At 41.6% G+C, this 21,197-nt stretch overlaps 2 protein-coding genes across 3 annotated transcripts; one reads left to right on the top strand and one right to left on the bottom strand.

Annotated features, from left to right (window-relative positions):
• Window positions 1–437: 437 nt before the first annotated feature.
• Window positions 438–13,642, top strand: crlf1b (cytokine receptor-like factor 1b). The gene is made up of 8 exons (XM_083671451.1): window positions 438–679; window positions 2,211–2,489; window positions 3,966–4,095; window positions 4,517–4,686; window positions 9,390–9,547; window positions 10,171–10,339; window positions 11,555–11,736; window positions 12,592–13,642. The coding sequence occupies exons 1-8, from the start codon at window positions 622–624 to the stop codon at window positions 12,613–12,615; spliced, it is 1,170 nt and encodes a 389-aa protein (XP_083527577.1). The 5' UTR covers window positions 438–621; the 3' UTR covers window positions 12,616–13,642.
• Window positions 13,643–13,650: 8 nt separating this feature from the next.
• On the bottom strand, window positions 13,651–18,617 carry rex1bd (required for excision 1-B domain containing). 2 transcript variants are annotated; one of them, XR_014554256.1, is made up of 6 exons: window positions 18,491–18,617; window positions 17,898–17,980; window positions 17,600–17,804; window positions 14,447–14,535; window positions 13,802–14,093; window positions 13,702–13,769 (listed from the first exon to the last, which is right to left on the bottom strand). XR_014554256.1 is itself a non-coding variant. In XM_083671463.1 (5 exons), the coding sequence occupies exons 1-5, from the start codon at window positions 18,491–18,493 to the stop codon at window positions 14,021–14,023; spliced, it is 453 nt and encodes a 150-aa protein (XP_083527589.1). In that variant the 5' UTR covers window positions 18,494–18,617; the 3' UTR covers window positions 13,651–14,020. The 2 variants fall into 2 exon arrangements, 1 of the variants encoding a protein (XP_083527589.1); XM_083671463.1 differs by having other exon boundaries at window positions 13,651–14,093.
• Window positions 18,618–21,197: the final 2,580 nt, after the last annotated feature.

The following is a 21,197-nucleotide window of genomic DNA, read 5'->3' as shown; positions in this document are numbered from 1 at the left end:
GAGTGGAATTTAAGAGCTAATAGGCTATACTGAATAATATCCCTGCAGGTGAAAAACGTTAATGACCTAACTGCACCCCATGCTGTGAGTTTATGAGTTATACCAGTATAAACTTCCCTTCCTATTACAATGTAACAATTGGCAATTTTGGGATTGTCCAACTGCCTGGAGATAATTCTAGAACTATCAAAGGGGATTAGAATACTGAATTACATTTTCTTTGATGCTTTTTTGGGATGGAGAGGTAGACAAATGAAGAGCAAATATAATGATTTGTGACTATGTGGGAAGACAAGGGAGGGGCTTATAAAAGTATCAACTTGAATGTTTTAGCTGGTGAGGCGTGCACCAAAGCAAACCTTCAGTAAACTAGGCAAACCGTGGGTTACTTTCATGCAGTCATAGTCAAACAGGCCATACAGACTTACTGACGGAGCTCCGACATTCGATCTAAAAGTTGTTGTCTCGGTCGGTCAGCCTGTTGATTGGAGAGCTAGAGTTCCATTTCAGTTTTCCCCCGCGCGTGTGTTCAGTACAATTCGGGAGCTCGAACGTAAGAGGGAAAAGAACAAGAAGAGAGAAAGGACAAGAAAAGGCAAAAAAGTATATCTGAGATTCAGTATGATCACCTTGTTGTCTCTTGTGCTGTTGGTTCCACGTGTGTTATCCTCGTCAACACGTAAGTAGCCTACCTAAATCTCGTAAGAATGGTTTCGTGAGAAGCCGACAACATTAGCCTACCCTTAACTCGTTTCGGGTATGTTCGATTTTGACTGATTTTGAGGGGAGGGGCTCTCCCCCCCCCCATTTGTCAACAAAGGTTACATCTAATGTAAATATTACAACGCACAAGAATGTAACAAGATAAGGACTGTATACTGTGCGCAAAATCTGTAAATGCAGCCACCAGCATAACACAGGTCCCACATGTGCAGTTGCCAAGTTGTCATTAAATACTTAAAAATGTACTGAGGCGCACGTAATACAATAATAAATGAATATTTTAGATAATATTAAAACAAACATCATTAACTTTTTCACCATGTTTTGTTCTGTTTCATTTATGGTGCATGACCTATGCACCATGCTGCGCCAATCTGCTTGTAATTGCGTATGAAAGAATCAAGTCTGGAAACAAAGACTGCAAAGACATCTTGAGTTCCATCCCTTTACAAAACATTACACATGTATATGACAACTAACAACTTGTATTACAAACCTGAACAAATCAAGTGGATGCCTGTTGAATGATGGTATTCATAGGCCTTCCTAATACTGTAATACTACAGTAATATCCCACAAGTCATGTCTATGTATGATGCGTATTGGACCACTTATGCACAATGATCTCATATCAGTAGGCAGCAAAAGTCTCTAATTATTTCAAGTTCATCCAAAGTTTTCAACTGACACCATGATAAATTCTTTCTCTTAAGCATGAACATTAATTTACCCTTGTTTGACCTACTTAACATGTTCATGTTAACTCTGTTCGCCCAGTCAGGTACAATTTGCCTTGCACGAAATCCTCCCGAGCAGTCAAGCTCAAGCTTAGAGAAGCATATTGGCACACATGTTAGATAGCTTGTCTACCGCCCACCAAGAGCACACTTAATAAACCTCCACACATTAACCCTTGAGTCTCCCTTAAGGAACACAGTGGTAACACATTCAAACAGTAATGCTTTTCAGGGTTTTTCTCATAAGCATCAATCATAAGACAGACAGAGAGGAGTACGGAATAGTGTGGTGGTATGGAAAAGCATTCAAGAATTTGACCAACAACCTTGTCTGACCTTTTTAAGTGATCCTCCCCTGGAACCATAAATCCAGTTCATTACTCTGGGGTCAGACATATGTGCTGCTCCTCTCTGTGTTATTACTGGTCCAGTCCACACTCAAAAACAGACTAAAGTTTCCTCCTCCCTCCAAAGAGCACCTTCTAACTTCTTCTTACATACTTTTCACCCAAGCTTGTCAGAGACTAAAGGTTGCTTGTGATAAACTATTCATTCTGACGAACTATAAGACCAAGAAGAAAACGTTTCAGTGTTCAAAACCATTTCTAGTGTATTCTCATATTCCCATATTCTCATTCTCATGTAGTATACTTCAGTGTCTCTCCTAGTTGTGCATATTTAACAACGAAGAAAGATGCATGTCTAACTAAGTGTCCTCCGTGCCCCTCCACCCTCCCCCTCCACCCCCAGATGTGGCTGTCATCTTCCCCCAGGACCCGGCCCTGCGCATGGGCTCCAGCCTGACGGCGACCTGCACGGTGAGCGCTGAGATGGGGCTCCACGCCAGCACGCTGCACTGGACCCTGAACGGGAAGCGCCTGTCCAGCAGCACCTACGGCGTGCTCAGCCCCAACGCCCTGAGCGTCACGCTCCACAGGCTCAACGGCTCCCAGCAGCAGTCGGGGGACAACCTGGTGTGCCACAGCAGCGACGGTCACGTCCTGGCGGGGTCCTGTCTCTACATAGGCAGTAAGTACCATGTTTACGTTTTACATTTGCATTTTTGGACATTTAGCAGACGCCACCGGCATGACCTACAAGTACATTTGTTGAAAGTAAGTGAATCATCTATTCATCAGTCATCATAAGCAACAAAAATCTATGCTAGGACCAGGTGCCATTGGCAGTCACAAAAGTCACAAAAGTACCATGCGGGCAGGCAGGCAGGCAAGCAGGCAGGCAGGCAGGCAGGGATCCTCAACCCCTGTGGTCAGACTTTAAAAGTATCTCATAAAGGCTTAATAAATGGGTAGTAAAACATTTATAAGGCCCAAATACACATATTTGTAAGCAAATGTCAAACTACCGGTCAGTAAAGGGTGGTAAAGCAACAGATGGACTTGTTATATCACCCTGTATATAGTGTGACATAGGCTTGTGAATTATTTGTGAGCCATGCACAGTATCTAGGCCTTATAAAGGGTTTAGTTAGGCTTCATTAAACCTTTAAAAGATGTGCTCCGTTTAAAGTGTGACCATAACTGCTTCTGAGTTGTTTCATGTCCCCAGGGGTTCTGGCGTGTGGTACACAGACCGCGTTTAGGACAGAGACTGAGTGCTGAGGGGCTACAAGAAAATATTGATGTATTCATTTGTTTGTTTGCATCAATACTGTCTGGGTACACTGCTGAGGGCAGTGCATTTACAGCAAGACACATAAAGACCATGTTTTTATTTTTTTTAGGATTTAGTTTCTCCCCAGCATAAAAGCCTTTGTGATTCTAATCTGCCCGCTTTGCAATGCTTTTAAAGCCTGTTATATTACCCCGCACTTTAATCTATCTACTATATCTCCCAGGCTTGGCTTAAGCACAGGGTATAACAGAGCAAATGCATTACATGCATTACTGTACATGTATGGTTGACAATAATGTTTTGCCCGTAGGCCTATGCAGAAATATTCACTAACATTAGAGCCAAGGTCAAAGGTTAGATTTTCTTTTATATTAGGTAACCATAGAATAAACCTTCCTGTCTGTGAATCTCACCCCAGGGCCAATAAGCATAGAACAGAACTTATGGGAACTAGAGAATTGTCTGTTGTATGTTGTAGTTAAGTTGTAATCAATTGGATCAGTCCCCTTAATTAGATTAGATTAGATTAGATTAGATCAACTTTATTTATCCCCCAATGGGGACACTGGGATAGCCACCCTGCACATTAAAATAGGACAATAAATACAACAGGACATAAAAATACAAAATCATTGCAAACTCCCGACATCAGAGACATGATTATCTACTTTAGCACAACAATACATCCATGTGCCAGTGTATCATCACGAGACCTTGTGATGTTGAGATCAGAGCAACTGCTGTGCTGATGTCTCTGTTGTGGCCCATGGCTATTTTGTAATGCAAAAGGGTAATGCAAAAGGGTAATGCAAAAGGGTAATGCAAAAGGGTTTCCTAACCCTTATCCCTCCCTTCACCGTTCGTGTGTAGTGCCTCCAGAGAAGCCGGTCAACCTCACCTGCTGGTCCAGGAACACCAAAGACCTAAGCTGCAAGTGGACCCCCGGGGGGCGGGGCGAAACCTTCATCAGAACCAAATACACCCTCAAGTACAAATTGAGGTGAGAGCCACAGCATCTCCAGCGTCTCCCAGGTGATCACCCAACCCCACTATCTCCACTGCTAAGGTAGCCTAGGCTAGTGACAATGTTAGACACATCACCTGGACACACAAGCACTCCAATCTCACCTTATAAATCGCCTACATTAGCTACTGTATGTGACTGAAACGTAGTATCAATGCAAATACTGTAGTAGCAGTAGTACTAGTAGTACTAGTAGTAGAATTAATTTAATGTTTTGCACTGTAACCGGCTGTGTGATGGCCTGTCACTTAACTTATTCTACTGTACTGTATAATGTGCTCACCAATGCTAACTGGAACTGAATATTGTCAGGCTTTATTGATTTTTGGCAGCACAACAATGAGGATGTTGTTAGCGCTGGGGCTTGGTTGACTTTATTGTTTGTTCCCCTGTGCAGGTGGTATGGGCGAGAGAGGGACTGTGAGGACTACAGCACAGGGCAGCGCTACACGTGCTACATCCCCCGCGATCTGGCCCTCTTCACTCCCTACGAGATCTGGGTGGAGGCGTCCAATCAGCTCGGCTCGGCTACGTCTGATGTCATCACTCTGGATATCCTGGATGTGGGTAAGTGGGTGAAACATCAGCAACATTAGCTCTCCGTTTGGCCGCCCCTCCCCCTCCCCCTGCCCCGCCCCGCCCCGCCCCTTACCTGTCAGAGCGGGCATGCCATGAAGGTGTCCTGTTATCGGCATGGCAACGAGGCGGGGAGGAGGGTGATAAATGTGTCCATCAGTGTTACTTACAGCAGCAGAACTGCCAACCGCCCCTCCCTTCAATGAGCTCATTCTCTCTTCTCCTCGCCTGACTTCCCTCACTCACTCACTCACTCACTCACTCACTCACTCACTCACTCACTCACTCACTCACTCTCTCACTCACTCACTCACTCACTCACTCACTCACTCACTCACTCACTCTCTCACTCACTCACTCACTCACTCACTCACTCACTCACTCACCGCCGGATCTCCTGCATATGGCTAACACACTTTCTTGTGAGAAAGGAATTTTATGTGTTCTCAACCCATCCCTATAACAACGTAATGGGTTCTGGCTGTGATTCTAAAAGATAAACTGAACTGTTGTAAAAGTTCACCTCACATCAGACGCTTGGCAAATTGTACTTGGAATACGATGATCTATGTATGTATGTATGTATGTATGTATGAGTGAAGTTAAGATAAGATAAGATAAACAACGCTATTAATTGGCTGCATATGTTTTCTACATTTTATAGCTTAGCTGGCCTAAATAATAAATAAATAATAAATAATTGAAATAAAATAGAAAAGGAAAATAATGAAGTAGTTTGCCGGCCTATTCTGAAATGGTTATTGAACATCAGCGGCCATACGTTCTAATGTTGTGAAGGGTTTAGGTGTGCCCCGATGGGCAGAAAGTACGACACAGAGACTGTCCTCTCTGCCGCACCGTGAGAGGCACCAGGTAGTTAATAGGAAGGCCGGAAGGAGGAGGACACTGGGGGGATGCCAACGACATGAGGCAACCCCAGCCTCTTATTTCATCACCCTCTCCATAACGGAAACAATAACTTCTGGAATTTTTACTCCCTTATTTTCTGTCCCCCGCGGGGCGAACTTGATAAAAGCAATAAAGTGCATCGGTACACAAACAACAAGGCAAACAGGAAATGAAGGGAGCTATAGACTTCTCAGGCAGAATATCATAAATGGGCAGCTGCTGACATTTTTCTGTGATGGTCTCTCTCTCTTTCAGTCTCTCTTTCTGTTTCTCCCTCTTTCTCAGTCTCTTTGTTTGTCTCTTTGTTTTTTTTCTGACTCTGTCTCTCTCATTCTCTCTCTCTCTCTCCCTCCCTCTCTCTCTCTCTCCCTCCCTCTCTCTCTCTCTCTTTATCACCTCCATCAAAGTACTTGACTTCTTTGAGAGCCCCATTGCAGTGGGAAAAACATGTTTTTTTAATGCTGAAACCAAGGACAAAAGTACTCTCTGCATAAATCATCAGTCTAGGGAGGAGGAGAGGCAGAAACAGAGACTGACCTGATTACACCCCCCGCTTTCCAAACTACAGTCATTAACACAGACAGTCATCCTCACACAGACAGAGAAAGAAAGTAAGAAAGAGTCAGGGAGAGAAGAGGTCCTTATTTCATCGACAAAGCCGGGGATGCTCAGAGAGAGAAAGAAAGAATTAATGAGAAGGGATGACAGAAAGAGAGAGGGTAATAAATTGAATACAATATATTATTTTCCGTTATGAAATGTGTTTTGCAGCATACAGGTAAGGTTGGCAAACATACCTACGAACAATCACAGAATATCACTATTAGTTTACAGTATAAGGCACAGCAGACAGACCATGTTAAATGTACTTTAAGCAATGTACTGTACTCTGGAAGTGCGGTGGAAAAAGTTACATTTATAAAGTGAAATATTGAATCAGAGGGTATGTAGGAGTGAGTGCTCATTGCTGGACAGCAGCACAGACCCTACACTCATCAACATGTTTTATTCAAGGAGCATGACTGTGGTGTCTACATATAGTTGTCTCTGTCTGCGCAGCGTTGTACAATATTTACCAGGAGGTTCCTCACAGGGGGAGATGTGGGCTTTCGGGTACAGTATACTCTGTAGGGGTCATCCAGAGGACACAGGCACATCTCTACCCACCTCTGTTCTGGTTGTTTATATACTGTAGAAAAAAAGAAAAAAAAATCATATATATAGACTGTTATTGTAGTACAGTACTCCAATAAATTAACTCCAATCTCATGATGAATTCTTTTTTTTTTTTGTTTAGGGCATTTCTGCTTTATTGGGATAGAGACAGTAGAGATTGACAGGAAGGATGGGAGAGAGAGAGGAGGGATGACATGCAGGATATGTCGAGGGCCGGAATCAAACCTTGCGATTATGTTGTGTGCGCATTGGTGTGCTACGCCACTCAGCGCCCCAAGATTAATTGATCTTGACAACCTTGGAACAATTCTATATTCTCTCTCTTTTCATTTTTGCTGAATCAAAAACGAACTGGCATGTTTCAATGTATATTTGAGTGTCTATATTGCTACAGTATTTAGGCCTTCTGCATGGTAGTTGTATGTGAACTCTGTGGTTATAAGCAGGTTATAACCTTTGTGTGTTGTGCGCCATGCATAAGATGTATACATACAGTGTACACAGTATACATACAGTGCCCTTTAAATCTACTATGAGGTTAAAGTAGAGATTCTCAGCTTTAATTCAATGGGTTCACTGAATTCTGACTGGGTTCACCATTTCACCCCTATTTCAGGGCTCCAACGGTATAGGAAAAAATAATAGAATGTCCAAAATTAAGAACTCATGTTTAGTATTTGGTTGACAATCCTTTGCACGCAATAACTGCCTGAAGTCTGCAACTAATTGCTCCTACCAGGCACTGGGTATACAGTGCCTTCGGAAAGTATTCAGACCCCTTCAGTTTTTCCACATTTTGTTGTGTTATAGACACAATTTAATATGGATTAAATTAAAAGAATTTGCCATCCACACACAATACCCCAGAATGACAAAGCGAAAACACATTTTTTGAAATTTCTGTAAATGTATTAAAAATAGACATTTAAACAGAAATACCTCATGCACCTAAATGCTCAGACACTCTTAAAATTAGCTAAAATGCAAAAATGTCATCAACAAATCACTCAATAAGTTGAACTGAGTCCATCTTAATGTAAGGATAATAGTTCATGTAATTTTGGAATTAATATCTTTGTTTTTATAGCGTCTCTGATTTGCATAGGAATCAATTACACACTGTGTGGATGAGGTTGTCATTACAATTTATTTATTTTTTGAGTGTCATAGCAAAGGTATTTTTGTATTTCAATTTTAATAAATGTACTGAAATTTCAAAAAACGTGTTTTCTCTTTGTCATTCTGGGGTATTGTGTGATGGCAAATTCTTTTAATTTAATCCATTTTAAATTGAGTCTATAACACAACAAAATGTGGAAAAAGTGAAGGGGCCTGAATACTTTCCGAAGGCACTTTATCTGCCAAGTCTGTACTGCAGCCATCTTCAGTTGTTGTTTGTTTTGAAGTCTTTTTGCCAAAATCTTCATCATGCCTCTTATCATCAGGAAATGATGTTCAATTGGATTTAAATCTGAAGATTGACTTGGCCAGTGAAGAATTTTCCACTTGTTGGCCCTGAAAAACTCCCTAGTTGCTATGGCAGTATGTCTGGGGTCATTGTCTTACTGTATGATGAAGCTCCTTCAAGCGCAGACAAGGTGTTTCTGTACACTTCAGAATACATTCTGCTGCTGCAGAACATCATCAATCAAGACAAGTTAGCCGGTTTGTGTGGCAGCCAAACCATAGCACCCCTCCACCCTGTTTCACAGATGAGGTGGCATGCTGTAAATCTTGGGCAGCTCCTTTTTTCTCCAAGCTTTCCTCTTGCAGTCACTCTGGTACATGATACTTTTCGTGTCATCTGTCTACAAGACCGTTTTCCAGAGCTCTGCTGGCTTTTTCTGTACTTTTTAGCAAACTGTAACTTGACCATCCTTTTTCAACTAGGCTAACTAGTGCTTTTCACCTTGTAGTGAAGCCTCTGTAGTGAAGCCTCTGTAGTTCGGCCGGTGACGTATTCTGTGGATGGTAGTCTCTGACACATTCACGCCTACCTCCTGGAGAGTGTCCTGATCAGGCATTTTTTTTTTTTAAATCATGGTGAGAATTCTTCTGTCATCCACTGTAGAAGTCTTACTTGACCTACCAACCCGTTTGTGATTGCTGAACTCACCAGTGCTTTCTTTCTGCTAGATTTTTCTGATATGTCAGCCTCATAATGGCTTCCTTGACTTTCATTGACGTCTCTTTGGTCCTCATGTCAGACACCAATAGCAGACTCCAAAGGCAAATGCAAAGCCTGGATTCAACACAAAACATTGACAGCTCTCTTATGCCGGCACAAATGATATGACAGGACACACCTGACTAACCAGAAACACCTGTCAAGCCAATTTTTGGTGCCCTGATTTTTAGTGTTAGGGGGACTATGTATAAAACGGGTTGTAATTTCTAAATGGTGAAACCAATCTGAAAAAATGTAATTGAATTAAAGCTGAGAATCTCGACTTTAACCTCATTTTAATTGTTTGATTTCAAATCCAAACTGATGGAGTGTAGAGCTAAAAGAAGATAAAATGCGTCCTCTTTCCAATACTTATGGAGGGCACTGCAAGTCTCTACTCTGCTTCATGACTAACCATGTGTCCCCATCCCTATTGTTTTAGTGACCACAGACCCTCCCGACAATGTCCATGTGAATCGTGTGGGGGAGCTTGAGGACCAGTTGACGGTGCACTGGGGAAGCCCCCCGGCCCTCAAAGACTTCCTCTTCCAGGCCAAGTACCAGATACGCTACCGGCTGGAAGACAGCACTGAATGGAAGGTAACCACACTTTTATTATTGAATTTTCTCTCTCCCCCTCCCGCATCTAATTTTTATAGGATGGTCTCTCTCTCTCTTTCACAGCCTCCATCTCTCTCATTCCCTCTCTCTCATTCCCTCTCTCTCATTCCCTCTCTCTCATTCCATCTCTCTCATTCCCTCTTTCTCATTCTGAGTTGAAGGGAGCTTGGTCGACTTCTCAGGCATAAAATCGCAAATGGGCAACTGCTGAGATTTTTATGCAGTCTCTCTCTTTCTCTCTTTCTCAGTCTCTTTGTGTGTGTGTGTCTCTCTCTCTCTCTTTCTCTCTTTCTTTCTCTCTCTCTCTCTCTCCCGCTCTTTCTGACACAGTGCCAGATCTATGGCATCTTTTATCTGTGTAAATATTTGAGGTGCTTGTGTGTCAGCCACTCTCTAGGGAACACATGCGGTGTTAACTCAAGCTTGGGCATGCTTGTTTTGTTGGATTCAGTTTTCCCTCTCAAGTCTCTCATAGATTAACTGGACTGCTACACTATCTACTGCACAGGGTGTTTTATAGCCTCAGCATGTCTCATAGCTTGACTTGGACCCAAATATTCACTGAGACTATTTTTATACGGCCTCTTTGATGTTGTTCTCAGGTGGTCGATGACGTGGGTAATCAGACGTCCTGTCGGCTAGCGGGGCTCAGGGCGGGGACCGTCTACTTCGTCCAGGTGCGCTGTAACCCAGTGGGCATCTACGGCTCCAGGAAGGCAGGCATCTGGAGCGACTGGAGCCACCCTACAGCCGCCTCCACACCCCACAGTGGTGGGTATTACTGCAGGCTACAGCCCTGGGAAGATGGGCCTCAATAGTATTCATGGTTTTTTTGTTGTTGTTTTTTTACATGTGTATGTTTGAGTACCGTCAGGGATAGGTAAATACGGTCCTAATAACAGGTCATAAGCATGTAGTAATATCACACATGAGGGGTACAGGTTATACAGTGTGTACACGTCTGGGTAGGGGATAGACACAGTATATAAGGTCATAGGTTTTGAGTAACATCACACATGGGCAAGTGTGAACTTTTATGACATTCATCAGCACTTGTCGTCAGCACTTGCACATTTTCAGTGTCGGTTTTCACATGGACGTGTACATAAATACAATCATCTCCAGTAAAGCCCACGCATAGAAGGTTTCATGTTAAAAAACGTTACGTCGTGGAGTTTTATAGCTCCCAAAGTTTTCTTTTAGATCAAACTGCTATTATAGCTCAAGACACATTAAAAATGTTCCTTTCATAATCAACCTCTCATTGCCAGTTAAACTAAAAATAACAATAACCTTAGCTTCAACATCCTGGAAGAATGAGATCCAAACCGCATGGGACTGCAGTGAAAACAAAACATCAAATACCATGATAAAGATCTTTCATCAGGGGGATTAAAAGGCATAGGGGCTGAGGGGGACACATCTGATAGATTCTTTCGTTAGTCTTCAAAGATTGATCAACTTTAAATGCAGTCTGTCAACTGCACACAGGACGTGAACGCTAAGTGGAACCAGATTTGTGAGTACAACAGCAGATAATGGGTCACATAGGTTATGTGGTATTTACTGGCAGGGGGAAGGAAGTAGTAGCTCTGTTGTTTGGCATGGAGTATTGGTTGTGGCAGGCGGGCGATACTGTGGAAGCTTTGCCTTTACACAAGCCGGAATTGCTACAGATCCCTCTTGTGAATCCTTTTAATATCATGATCAAATGGAATATGTCCACTCATAAGAGTGAACCACTGGACTACAGTGTATGTGATTATTATGTCTTTGGATTGAAGGTTGAATGTTTCAGCTGGAGGAGAGGTAATACTGGCCCATACTGTCATCTACAGCGCAGTGCTCTCTGGTCCCAGGCAGACCCCAGGCAGACTGAGGCTGAGCTGCAGACACAGTGCTGCTCCTCTGGGCTGCTGCCCTGTCCTGACTGACCTTGACCACGCTGTCTTCTCTTGTCTCCCGTTCACCGTTCTCTCTGGGCAGAGCGGCTGCAGACTGGGTCATGTGACCCCAAGTCCAGCGAGCAGAACTCCACCCTGCGGCGGGAGCTGAAGCAGTTCTTCGGCTGGGTCCGCAAACACGCTTACGGCTGCAGCGGTATGTCAATCAAACTCTACGACCAGTGGAGGGTGTGGCTGCAGAAATCGCATAAAACGCGCAACCAGGTAGGTAAGAAGAATATCCCTTTTCCTCTCTGTTACAACTCAGCTTTAAGGGTTCACGCACGTGAACGAATGAGGTACCTTCTTCCTCACATTAACACCCACTGCTGGTAATGTGTTGAACTCTGCATACACCCTGAATCTCTGACCCGCTTTTGTCCTGAGACGTTCTCCTTGCATTTGCGATGTGGTCAACATTTTGGGAGCACACAGAAACCCTGTTCCTCTAGAACTGGTTTTGACTCTCTGAAGTTCCAGTTGGGTTTGATGTTCAGGTATGTGTGCGGTTTCCACTTTATTGGCCCAGAGAAGAGCATAAAGTTGATATCCACTCTGTTTCCCAGAGTCATGCACTCTCATTTTATTACATATTTTAATGGAATAGATTTATGATCTCCTGTCAATTACCACAACAAAGGGAAATAAGCATGTAAATGTAATTAACGACCACTTTAATGTCTTCCTTTTGTGTTTTGTCTCTCCGTGACGCGAGGAGCGCGTTTCACAACATAACTCAGCCCAAATGGCAGCCAGAAGGACTGGATCTTGTGTGCAGAGCTCAACTCTAAGCCACATCCTCTGTTCGTCCCTTGAACTGAATTGGTGGTTGTTCTGCTACTGAGACACACACAGACGTTAGACCGTTTTTTGCCCACCTGATTAGTTTGTTTGTCTTCTGAATAATGTCTGCGTTGAACTGTTCTGACAGTTTGACATTGATTTACCTCAGAGAGAAAAGGTTGTCAACTGGGCTGTTAGCAATAAAGTAATTAGTGTCAGTATGGTAATGAATATGCATCACCGTCCATTGTCTGTTTGATCGTCACACTATTAAACAGCTGTTTTTTTTCCTTTCAGATTCTACAAGGCGATAAATCATAGCACATCCTTAACATCATAGAGGTATTTAAAACAACAACAGCAACAACAACAACAACAACAACAACAACAACAACTGAGAAACTGGCTCAGACCCAGTACTCTGGATATTCCACCGGTTGTTTAAACACACAGACTTCGCTTTATTGGAATCCATGTGGAACACAGAAAAAACGGATGTGAGATGCCCCTGAACCAGGAATAAGATAGAGAGGAATCCATCTTTTCTCAGATACTGACATCTTTCTATCAAAACGGTTCCTCAACCCCCTCTTTACATACACGACCCAAAGTGGGGGGCTTTTTTTTCAGAGACCAAGATCTTCTGATTGCTGAGCGGGAGCATGGAAAGGTTGTTTAATGTAGCGTTAGTGAGTGTGCAACCTAGATCACTATGAATCTTTTTCACAAACTGTTGTCACATCAGTCACGTAGAGGCCACCCTCCTGTCACAGAGGAGCAGTCAGTAAGCCTCCCATCACAGGCCTCACCAGACACACAAGGGCATTATTATGAACTATTCAACCCCCATGGAATGATAAACACAGAACGTCACTAATTACACCTGCACTTTGTCTGAATTGAAGGAGAAGATGAAGGTATTTTCAAAAATGTATAAAAAAAAAAATGCAAAAACAGTTGTCAAAGCTGTAGGATGTGGCTGCATCAAGATTATCAACCCAACAAAACATCCTGCGTGGGTCTTTGAGGTAAATAGCTTGTAGGCCAATGCAAAAGTCTGTGGTAATATGGAAGAGTTCTCTTGTCCTGAGTGGCAGATAGATCACTGGCACGTTCTCCCAGCAGAATTAGGTGTCTACAATGTTTAACTGTATATACTTTCTGACATACTGTTTCTGAGTGACTGTGCGGATTTAGACATTTTTATATTGCTTATATTTTTGTATCTGCATATTTAAGAAATCTTAAATGTTATTTCCCTCATTAAGTTATGTTCAATTATCAATAATGATTATGAAAATGTTAAATATTTTGCCAATATTTGTCTATGAAACAATAAAGGAACAACGCTTGCTTTGGAATGTTTTTATTCATAACACACTAAACTTATGATCTAAAACAAATTAATTATTTTATTCAAAAAGATTATTTACAAATAAATTCATTCTCATCTCAACTTCAAACTACGCATTTTGCTGTGAATACACGCACGCACGCGCACACACACACACGCACACACACGCACACACACACACACACAGAGTAGCCAGAGCAGGAAATGACCGCTGGGCAGCCAGAACCTGCAGTAGTCAGGTGGAGCCAGAGAGCGATCAATAACTTAGGCACATGAATAAAAAGGGGGAAGTTGCAGCAGAGAGTCCATCAATCCTTGTCTGAGTGGACGGCAGGGCATGGCAGGCAGGAGACAGCCTTCAGGGAGTCTCTGTCACTCGGACTCCTCAGAGTCGTATTTAAAGTCCTGCAGGATCTCACTCAAGGCCTCCTTGTTCTTTATGATGCTAGATGAGGGGAAACAGGGGCGTTAGAGGATTCAGGTTTAATATTTACATCGCATAACAAGTACTAAATTAGACGTTGACCACTATAAAATAAACATATGAAACCAGCCTGAAGTAATTTAATTCCAAGCGATGGAGTTGCAGTAACGTGAGTTTTCCGCACTCAAGTAGAACAACGAGACAAGTGAAATAGACACCAGTGATCGTGGCCCTGGAACGGCTGAGCGAGACTCTGCAGTGGTTCCAGACAGCATTTACGCCTTCAGCAGTTTGAGAGTCAGCAGCACGTTGACAGAATGAGGGGGTTAATGAGGGGGATAACCCATCAAATGAGGAGTGAAATCTGCTCTTACTCCTGCTTGATCTCCTGGATCTTCTCCTGACAGTCCTCGTCTTCTGGGTGATCCTGGGCATTCTGCTTGGCCAGCTGCAGCTTGGCTGTCTGTGGACGAGACGTATCGAGACATACAGTGCCTTCAGAAAGTATTCAGACCCCTCCACTTTTTCCACATTTTGTTGTGTTTATAGACTCAATTTAAAATGGATTAAACCCCTAACCCACATTGAGTAAAACTCAGTAAATTTACTCAAATTGAAATACAGAAATACCTCATGTTCATAAGTATTCAGACCCTTTGCTATGACACTCTTAAAATGAGCTAAAATGAAAAAATGAAAAACAAATCACTCAATAAGTTGAATTAAGTCCATCTTAATGCAAGGATAATAGTTCATGTAATTTTGGAATTAATATCTTTGTTTTTATAGGGTCTCTGATTTGCATAGGAATCAATTACACACTGTGTGGATTAGGATGTCACTACCAACTCAGCAAATTTCATAATTTTCTCTTGATCCTGACAACCTCCCCAGTCCCTGTCAGTAACAAACATACCCATAACTTGATGCAGCTGCCACTATTCTTCACACGAGGGATGGTGCGGAAACTGCACTGCACATGCTGGATTTGCACCAAACTTAATGCTTTGTAGTAAAGCCAAATAAACACATTTCCAGCCTCTTTCTTTGCTGTATCACTTGAATTCATAGTTGCCAACACAATTATGGATATGAGCTAGATTATTTTCCATTAAGGGATTCTTTTTGGCCACTTGGTTATAGACCAATTTTGTAGAGTGACTGAGATGATGTTGTCCCATCGACTGTGCTTTTTCCTCCATTCAGCTTTGTAGATTTTTGTAAGTCTCCTCAGGCCTCAGGGTTTTTTTGGGGGGGGGGTTTAAATATGTTTTTAGGGCATTTCTGCTTTATTGGGATAGAGACAGGAGAGATTGACAGGAAGGATGGGTGAGAGAGAGGAGGGATGACATGCAAGACATGTTGAGGGTTGGAATCGAACCAGGAACCTTGCGATTATGTGGCATGTGCATTAGTGTGCTTCGCCATGAGCGCCCCAAGCCTTGCATTCCTGAGCAGTTTTGCTGACTCACACAGTGTGTAATTGATTCTTATGCAAATCAGAGACCCTATAAAAACAAAGATACTAATTCCAAAATTACATGAACTATTATCCTTGCATTAAGATGGACTCAATTCAACTTATTGAGTGATTTGTTGATGACATTTTTGCATTTTAAGAGTGTCATAGCAAAGGGTCTGTATACTTATGTACATGAGGTATTTCTGTATTTCAATTTGAATAAAGTTACTGAAATTTCTAAAAACCTGTTTTCGCTTTCTCATGCTGGGGTATTGTGTGTGGATTGATGGCAAATTCTTTTAATTTAATCAATTTTAAATTGAGTCAATAACAGAACAAAATATGGAAAAAGTGAAGGGGTCTGAATACTTTCCGAAGGCACTGTATGCAAAACATTAATCAAACCTGGGAGAGCTAGCTTTCACATTTTAGCACCATCCAGCCTGACCAAGAAAAAAGCTGGATGCCCAGAAATCTGACCTGCCATTTGGAACACTTATCAAAATTGACTGCATGAATTTAAAAACCTAATGTAATTCCCCTCCAGATTGCCTAATATTTTAAGCCTCACATAACCAGTTTGCTTTGCAAAGTCATGAAATGGAATGGTTTACTGCAAGACTGCCTTACCCTTGTGGATAGCACAAACCAGAGCTATATCTGATAGTATAGACATTCAAATGGTAATGTACTCATTGTACTAATCTTAAATCAATGAACAATGAGGATATAATGTACAGTGCCTTCAGTAGGTAAGTATATTCACCCCCTTGGACTTTTTCCACATTTTGTTGTGTTATTGACTCAATTTAAAATTGATTAAATTAAAAGAATTTGCCATCAATCCACACGCAACCTGACTTCAAAATAGATTTAATTGATGTTTTTTGTCACTGATCTACACAAAATATCCTAGAATATCAAACTGAAAATTATCTTTTAGAAATGTTTATTCATGAATTAAAAATGTAAAGCTGAAATGTTTTGAGTCAATAAGTATTCACCCCCTTTGCTATGACACTCCTAAAATTACCTCAAATGCAAAAATGTCTTTAACAAGTCACTCAATAAGTTGAAGTGAGTCCATCTGAATGCAAGGATAATAGTTCGTGAGATTTCGGAATGAATATCTTTTGTTTTTATAGTCTCTGGTTCGTATACAGTAGTAATCAATGACACACTGTGGATTAGGATGTCACTACCAACTCAGCAAATTTCATAATTTTCTCTTGATCCTGACAAACTCCCCAGTCCCTGTCAGTAACAAACATACCCATAACTTGATGCAGCTGCCACTATTCTTCACACGAGGGATGGTGCAGAAACTGCATTGCATGTGCTGGATTTACACCAAACTTAATGCTTTGTAGTAAAACCAAATAAACAAATTTCCAGCCACTTTCTTTGCTGTATCACTTGAATTCATTGTTGCAAACACAATTATGGATGTGAGATAGATTTTTTTTCCATTAAGGGATTCTTTTTGGCCATTTGGTTATAGACACATTTTGTAGAGTGACTGAGTTGATGTTGTCCCATCGACTGTGCTTTTCCCTCTCAACTTATTGAGCGACATTTTTGCATTTCAGCAAATTTTAAGAGTGTCATAGCAAAGGGAGTGAATACTTATTGACTCAAGACATTTCAGCCTTTCATTTTTAATTCATTTGTAAACATTTCTAAGACATTGATATTCTAAGGTATTTTGTGTAGATCAGTGACAATTTTTTTTTAATTAAATCTATTTTAAAGTCAGGTTGTAACAACAAAAACGTGGAAAAAGTCCATGGTACATTATAGGCTCTCAAAAGAGAATCCTGCCACCTTGTGGCTGAATGAAGAAAGTAAAATGGACATGATGTAATGCACTGCTGCAAAACACAGACAACTGTGTTTATTTACAAAACAATGTGAGAAAAACAGCAGAAGAGAAACAGTGCCTGTGTTTGGCTTTTACATGTTGACATTCATATAACATTACATCCAACATGACAACAGCCCACTAAGAGATATGAGAGAGAGAGAGAGAGAGAGAGAGAGAGAGAGAGAGAGAGAAGCTACCTACCAGCTCAAGCTTCTGTTTCTCTTTAATCTGCAGCATCTCAATGTGTTCAGAGAGATCTGGACGGTCAAAGTCTTCATGCAGCTTCTCCTTGATCTCCAGCACCTCCTTGGACATGCCACAGAAAGCCTGCGTTATCTCATGGACCAGCTGTCTGTAGTGATCAAAGTCATAATGGGGCCCAGTCCTCAAATACGCCTCATGCCCTCTGGAGAGAAATCAACAACAACAAAAAACATTTAACCACAACAGTTCAATGACGCCACAATGAAAAGGCTTCACAGTTGGGTAACTAACTCACTCGTCAAAGAGCCTGTAAGCATCTACCCGTTCAGCTTGGAGGACGTAAAATCGCTGGACCAGTGCTTTAAAGTCTGTTGGTATCTTGAAGGAGACATAGCATTGGTAAGGAAACATCATAAAACAGCTTAAACATTTGATGGTATAAATTCACATGTTGCTGTCAAAAGAGTTATTTGCTGTCAAACTATATTCCAAAGGGCATTCCATAAAATGTGTATACTGAAATTAAATTATAGGCTCTTATATATTCCTTTTATTGGCTTGAAATAAAAAATTAATGAGCAAAACATACAAACGAACACTTCTTGTCAGTCCCCTGATGATAACAATTTTATGAACTATGGAATGATCACTTTTTGGGCGGTACAGTATGATAAAGTGAGACATACAGCTCGTCTCATTTAAGGCATTTCATATTCTCAAAATACTATACAGTGAGCAGCAGGAAATCTGACGAGGTGCACCTTTATAGCTGTTAGCAAGCTAGCTAGCTAAGTAGTTATGTTAGGTTGTTTTCAGTCTGTTTCCAGTCTTGTTAACGAGCAGATGGTGTTTGTGTCAAAGACATTGCTAGAATACACATAAACCTACCATGATAGTGGTCTTGAAAATGTCGTTGTAGAAGCTTGCTCAGTAAACGAGGAATATAATATTAGCATAGATGAGTATGGCACATTTGTTCATTATGATTCAGAAACAGTTGCCCTCTCACCCGGAGCCAAAGCGTGCAACAGGCTGCGTTCCGCCGGCAGCATTAGTTAACCGAGCAGCGAATTTCTTTCAAAATAAAAGACATTAGGCATTAGAATAGCAGTGTTTGATTGATTCAAAAACAGTATAAGAGTGGAGCAGTGCAATCACCTGGGTTTCTCCACTGTGTCAGGGTAAAATTATATGTGGCATAACTTGCTTGAATGGATAACCTGTGCCATTGGTGCTTATTAGGTGCATTAGAAATTCAACCTTTATTGTGAAAAAATTGCTGCAGCACTTTCTGCCTACACTATTATTGCTGCCGACTGAACGCAAGGGACACTAGCCAATCAATGGACCAAAATTCACCGTATGACTCTCCCATTTGTCCTTATTTGCTTAAAGGGGTTGGCTTGTCTGCTCATACTCCACGCCTACAAATATCACTTCCATAATAAAACAAAGTAATTTATTGGTACTGGTAGCCTAGTGGTTCATCAGCATGGTGCAGCTTGCAGTGCTGCTTGAAAGTATGTGAATCCCTTGTGGATTTTTTTTAGTTTTTACCATTAAATCTTTATTTAATCAGAACCAGTCTTTTTTAACAGGTTTATATTTACCAATTCCATATGTTGGTTTAGAGGAAATCATGCGTGTAGTAGAAAAACTAAATTATAAAGAAATGAGTGCAGGTGCAAAAATAAGTGAACCCCAAGTTGCATTGGTTAAATCAAGTAGGTGAGTACAATCAGGTGTGTAAATAATTGGGAACCAAATAAACCAATCAAAGGAGAGATCTATAGGAAAGAGTTTGGGTGGGATAAATAGAGATAAGAAACTTGGTCAGTTTTGTGTTACCCATACAGGTGAATGCAAATCACACCATGCCAAGAGGAAAGGAGATCTCAGAGGATATCAGGAAGAGGGTAGTGACAGCACATCAGTCTGGGGAAGGTTATAAAATCATCTCAACAAGATTTGAGCTCCATCAGTCCACTGTGAGGCAAATAATTTACAAATGGAGAGCATTTACATGACAGCAACTCGGCCTAGAAGTGTACGCCCTTCCAAAATATCCCCAAGAGCCACAAGAAAAATAATAAATCAGGTAAAAGCCAATCCAAACATAACATCTACAGATTTGCAGACCTCCCTTGCTGCATCTCAGGTAACTGTGCATGCTTCAACAATAAGAAGAACACTGAATCAAAATGGCATTCATGGGAGGGTTGCAAGGAAGAAGCCTTTACTGTCAAAAAAGAACCGAACTGCCTGTCTTAACTTTGCCAGAGTCCACCTGGACGTGTCCGTTCTCTGGACAGATGAGTCCAAAATTGACCTGTTTGGTCACAATCAAAACCACTAAGTTTGGCGAAAACCCAACACTGCCTACCATCAAAAGAACCTTCTCCTAACAGTCAAGCATGGTGGTGGGAATGTCAAGATCTGGGGCTGCTTTTCCTCCTCTGGACCTGGACGACTCCACATCATAAAGGGAACCATGAATTCTGAGGTATAGCAGGAGATTCTTGAACAGAAAGTCAAGCCATCAATCAAGGAGCTAAAGCTGGGCTGAAAATGGGTCTTCCAACAAGACAACGACCCAAAGCATTCAAGCAAATCTACCAAAGAATGGCTCAGGAGAAAGGAGATTTGTGTTTTGGATTGGCCAAGTCAAAGTTCTGATTTAAATTCAATCATGGTCTTGTGGCAGGACCTGAAGCGGGCAGTTCATGCCAGACACCCCTCAATCCTCACTCAATTGGAGTTTTGTAAGGAGGAGTTGGCAAAAATCCCTCAAAACAGATGTCAGAGACTGATTAGTGGCTATACGAGACGTTTACTCCAAGTTATGGCTGCGTATCTGAGTTTTTGTTAAATAAACCACTTTCGTAAAATAAACAATGCAAATATATCATTTTTTTTGTGTGTCCTTTATTTGGAATGTCTTTATTACGAATTGGGGTTTAGATAAAGATTTTATAAGTTAATTGTAATATTTCATACAAAAATAATGACCATCCCTGTAGGGTTCACAAACTTTCAAGCAGCACTGTATGTGCTTGCTTGATGTGTTTTGAAAAATAAAAAGCTCCATAATCTGTCATACTGTTTGTTGTCTAGAATAATATGATATGACGATGTGGAAAGTATCAGCCAAAGTAGCTCACCAGAGTGTGCTATAAGGACAGCATATACACCACTCTGGGACTAACCATTGTGCTGCCTCTTGAAATAATCGACAACAAAGCCAGGCCCGTTCATGTTTATGCGGTCGAGTGAATATGTTACTTAGGCCTATAGAATAAAAACATGAATTGATCAGATTTCGGAGGCCATGGAGGAAATGAGTGATGCCGACAGACTAACAAATAATGGACCTCGGCGACTCCCACGCGCACAGTCTCCCTCTACCGTTCATTGGTTCACTTAGCATCATCAGCACCGGGGAAACTGAACCGCATCAGCCGCAGAGAATGCCTTGCCGTCGCAGACTGAGAGGCGAGAGCATCCTACTATATCACAACGTTGATTTTCAAACAATGCAGTAATTATTCACTAAATTGATTGTCGGACAGCATATAGGACGCCGACATCACCTTAA

Source organism: Argentina silus (assembly GCF_951799395.1).
Source record: "Argentina silus genome assembly, chromosome: 6".
NCBI lineage: Eukaryota > Metazoa > Chordata > Actinopteri > Argentiniformes > Argentinidae > Argentina > Argentina silus.
Note: the sequence above shows the minus strand (reverse complement) of the source record. Positions and strands in the feature narration are given on the sequence as shown.

Coding starts and splice junctions, on each gene's coding strand:
- crlf1b (XM_083671451.1), top strand. CDS start 622: ATGATCACCTTGTTGTCTCTTGTGCTGTTGGTTCCACGTGTGTTATCC. Junction 4,096..4,516: donor ACCCTCAAGTACAAATTGAG/GTGAGAGCCACA, acceptor TCCCCTGTGCAG/GTGGTATGGGCGAGAGAGGG. Junction 10,340..11,554: donor CGCCTCCACACCCCACAGTG/GTGGGTATTACT, acceptor CTCTCTGGGCAG/AGCGGCTGCAGACTGGGTCA.
- rex1bd (XM_083671463.1), bottom strand. Junction 17,805..17,897: donor GCTTACAGGCTCTTTGACGA/GTGAGTTAGTTA, acceptor ATTTCTCTCCAG/AGGGCATGAGGCGTATTTGA. Junction 14,094..14,446: donor ATCCAGGAGATCAAGCAGGA/GTAAGAGCAGAT, acceptor CCCCTCATCTAG/CATCATAAAGAACAAGGAGG.